Here is a 1,384-nt window from a genome sequence, read left to right on the forward strand (position 1 = left end):
CACAGAGCGCCAACACGGGAGACCCAGGCATCGCCGACTCCTTGTACCAGCGCTGGGATGCGGCGGCGGGGCGGTCGGCGGTACGCGTGCAGGACATGTCTGGCATCATCACAGGTGAGCCCGCCACCCCCGGCAGCGCCAGCGCTGCTTTGGAACGCATCAAAGCCGGACAGAGCAGCGCCGCTGCGCGCAGCCGCCTGGTGTGGCCTTGTGCACAGCGGGGGACAGGCCCCTCCCCCTCAAGGAGCAGCGGCACAGTTTCGGCGGCATACGCGCGTCTGTCGACTGGCCACAGGGCCGTGCCGAGGACGGCTGCCGAGGCCGCAGCTGCCAAGTGCGGGGCAGGGTCCCAGCGGCACCTGCCATGCTGCCACCCCGCCCAAGCGCCCACCCACCCACCCTGCCCTGCCCCAGGCCTGAAGCTGTATGACGGCCCCATCGTGGTCACCGGCCTCACCGCCCGCGCCTGGCCCGCGGGCACCAGCCCGCTGGGCCTGCGCAGCAACAACGGGTTTCAGATGGCGGCGGGCACCTCGGTGGCGGGGTTTGCCGCGCAGCGCTGCTCCTACCGCTTTGTCGTCCAGGTGGGGAGCCCGTGCGCGTGCCTTGTTGTGCCTGTCCTGGTACGTTTGGAGCTTGCACTTGCTGTGTTGTGGTTGTTGTTATGAGGAGGCATTGGTCTGCTGGCTAAGGCGGGCCTTCTGGGTCGGCAGCGGGCGGCAGCAGGCACAGGCGGCTGGACCCGCAGCACGGCCCGGCTAGCTGCCTGGAAGCTGCCCCTGCAAGGTGCCCCAGGGTCCACCCCGCCGGCACCCACGCCCCGTCCCCGCCCCGCTCGCCGCCGCGTGCAGGACACCACGGGGGACGGCGGTCGCACCACCTCACTGCTGGATGTGGATGGCTCGCTGTCGGGCTACCGCGGCGCCACGCTGCTGCCGCATTCTGCCGCCACCAGCCTGGGCTTTTACTCTAGCCCCGGCTGCGCCGCGCACCCAGCCTATGGCCTGGCCTGCCCGCAGCGGTACATGAACCTGGAGGTGGGCGGGTGGGACTGGAGCGCCGGAGGCGCGCCGCCGCGCCTGACGCTGGCACGCGCCAACCTGTCGCCGGGGCGCGTGGGCGCCGCGGGGCTGGCCGCGCAGCGCCTGCCCAGCCTGGGCGGCGGCGAGCTGGCTCCCAAGAACGGGCGGGGTGGGAGGTACTACAATGCTAAGGCGGCGGTGACGGGGGTCTACCTGCTGTCCTGGGGAGGCGCAGGCAAGCACGAGCGAGCCGGGTGGCGGGGCTGGGGGGGTGCATGCGTGTGACTGTTGTCTGTGTGTGTGTGTGGCCGTCTTCCTGCATGTGTGCGGTTGTGTATAGTCTGTGCATGCAGATGCCAGGT

General features: G+C 71.1%; 1 protein-coding gene across 1 annotated transcript in view; it reads left to right on the top strand.

Moving 5' to 3' along the window:
* The window catches only part of CHLNCDRAFT_137383 (hypothetical protein), a gene marked incomplete at both ends in the record, with an annotated part of 6,203 nt that overhangs the window by 3,631 nt on the left and 1,188 nt on the right, over nucleotides 1-1,384 (top strand). The window contains 3 exons of the mRNA XM_005845016.1: nucleotides 6-114; nucleotides 415-584; nucleotides 852-1,229. Of these exons, the coding sequence (XP_005845078.1) occupies nucleotides 6-114; nucleotides 415-584; nucleotides 852-1,229 (657 nt within the window). The remainder of the gene's footprint in view (nucleotides 1-5; nucleotides 115-414; nucleotides 585-851; nucleotides 1,230-1,384) is intronic.

Source organism: Chlorella variabilis (genome assembly GCF_000147415.1).
Source record: "Chlorella variabilis unplaced genomic scaffold CHLNCscaffold_19, whole genome shotgun sequence".
Classification (NCBI taxonomy): domain Eukaryota; kingdom Viridiplantae; phylum Chlorophyta; class Trebouxiophyceae; order Chlorellales; family Chlorellaceae; genus Chlorella; species Chlorella variabilis.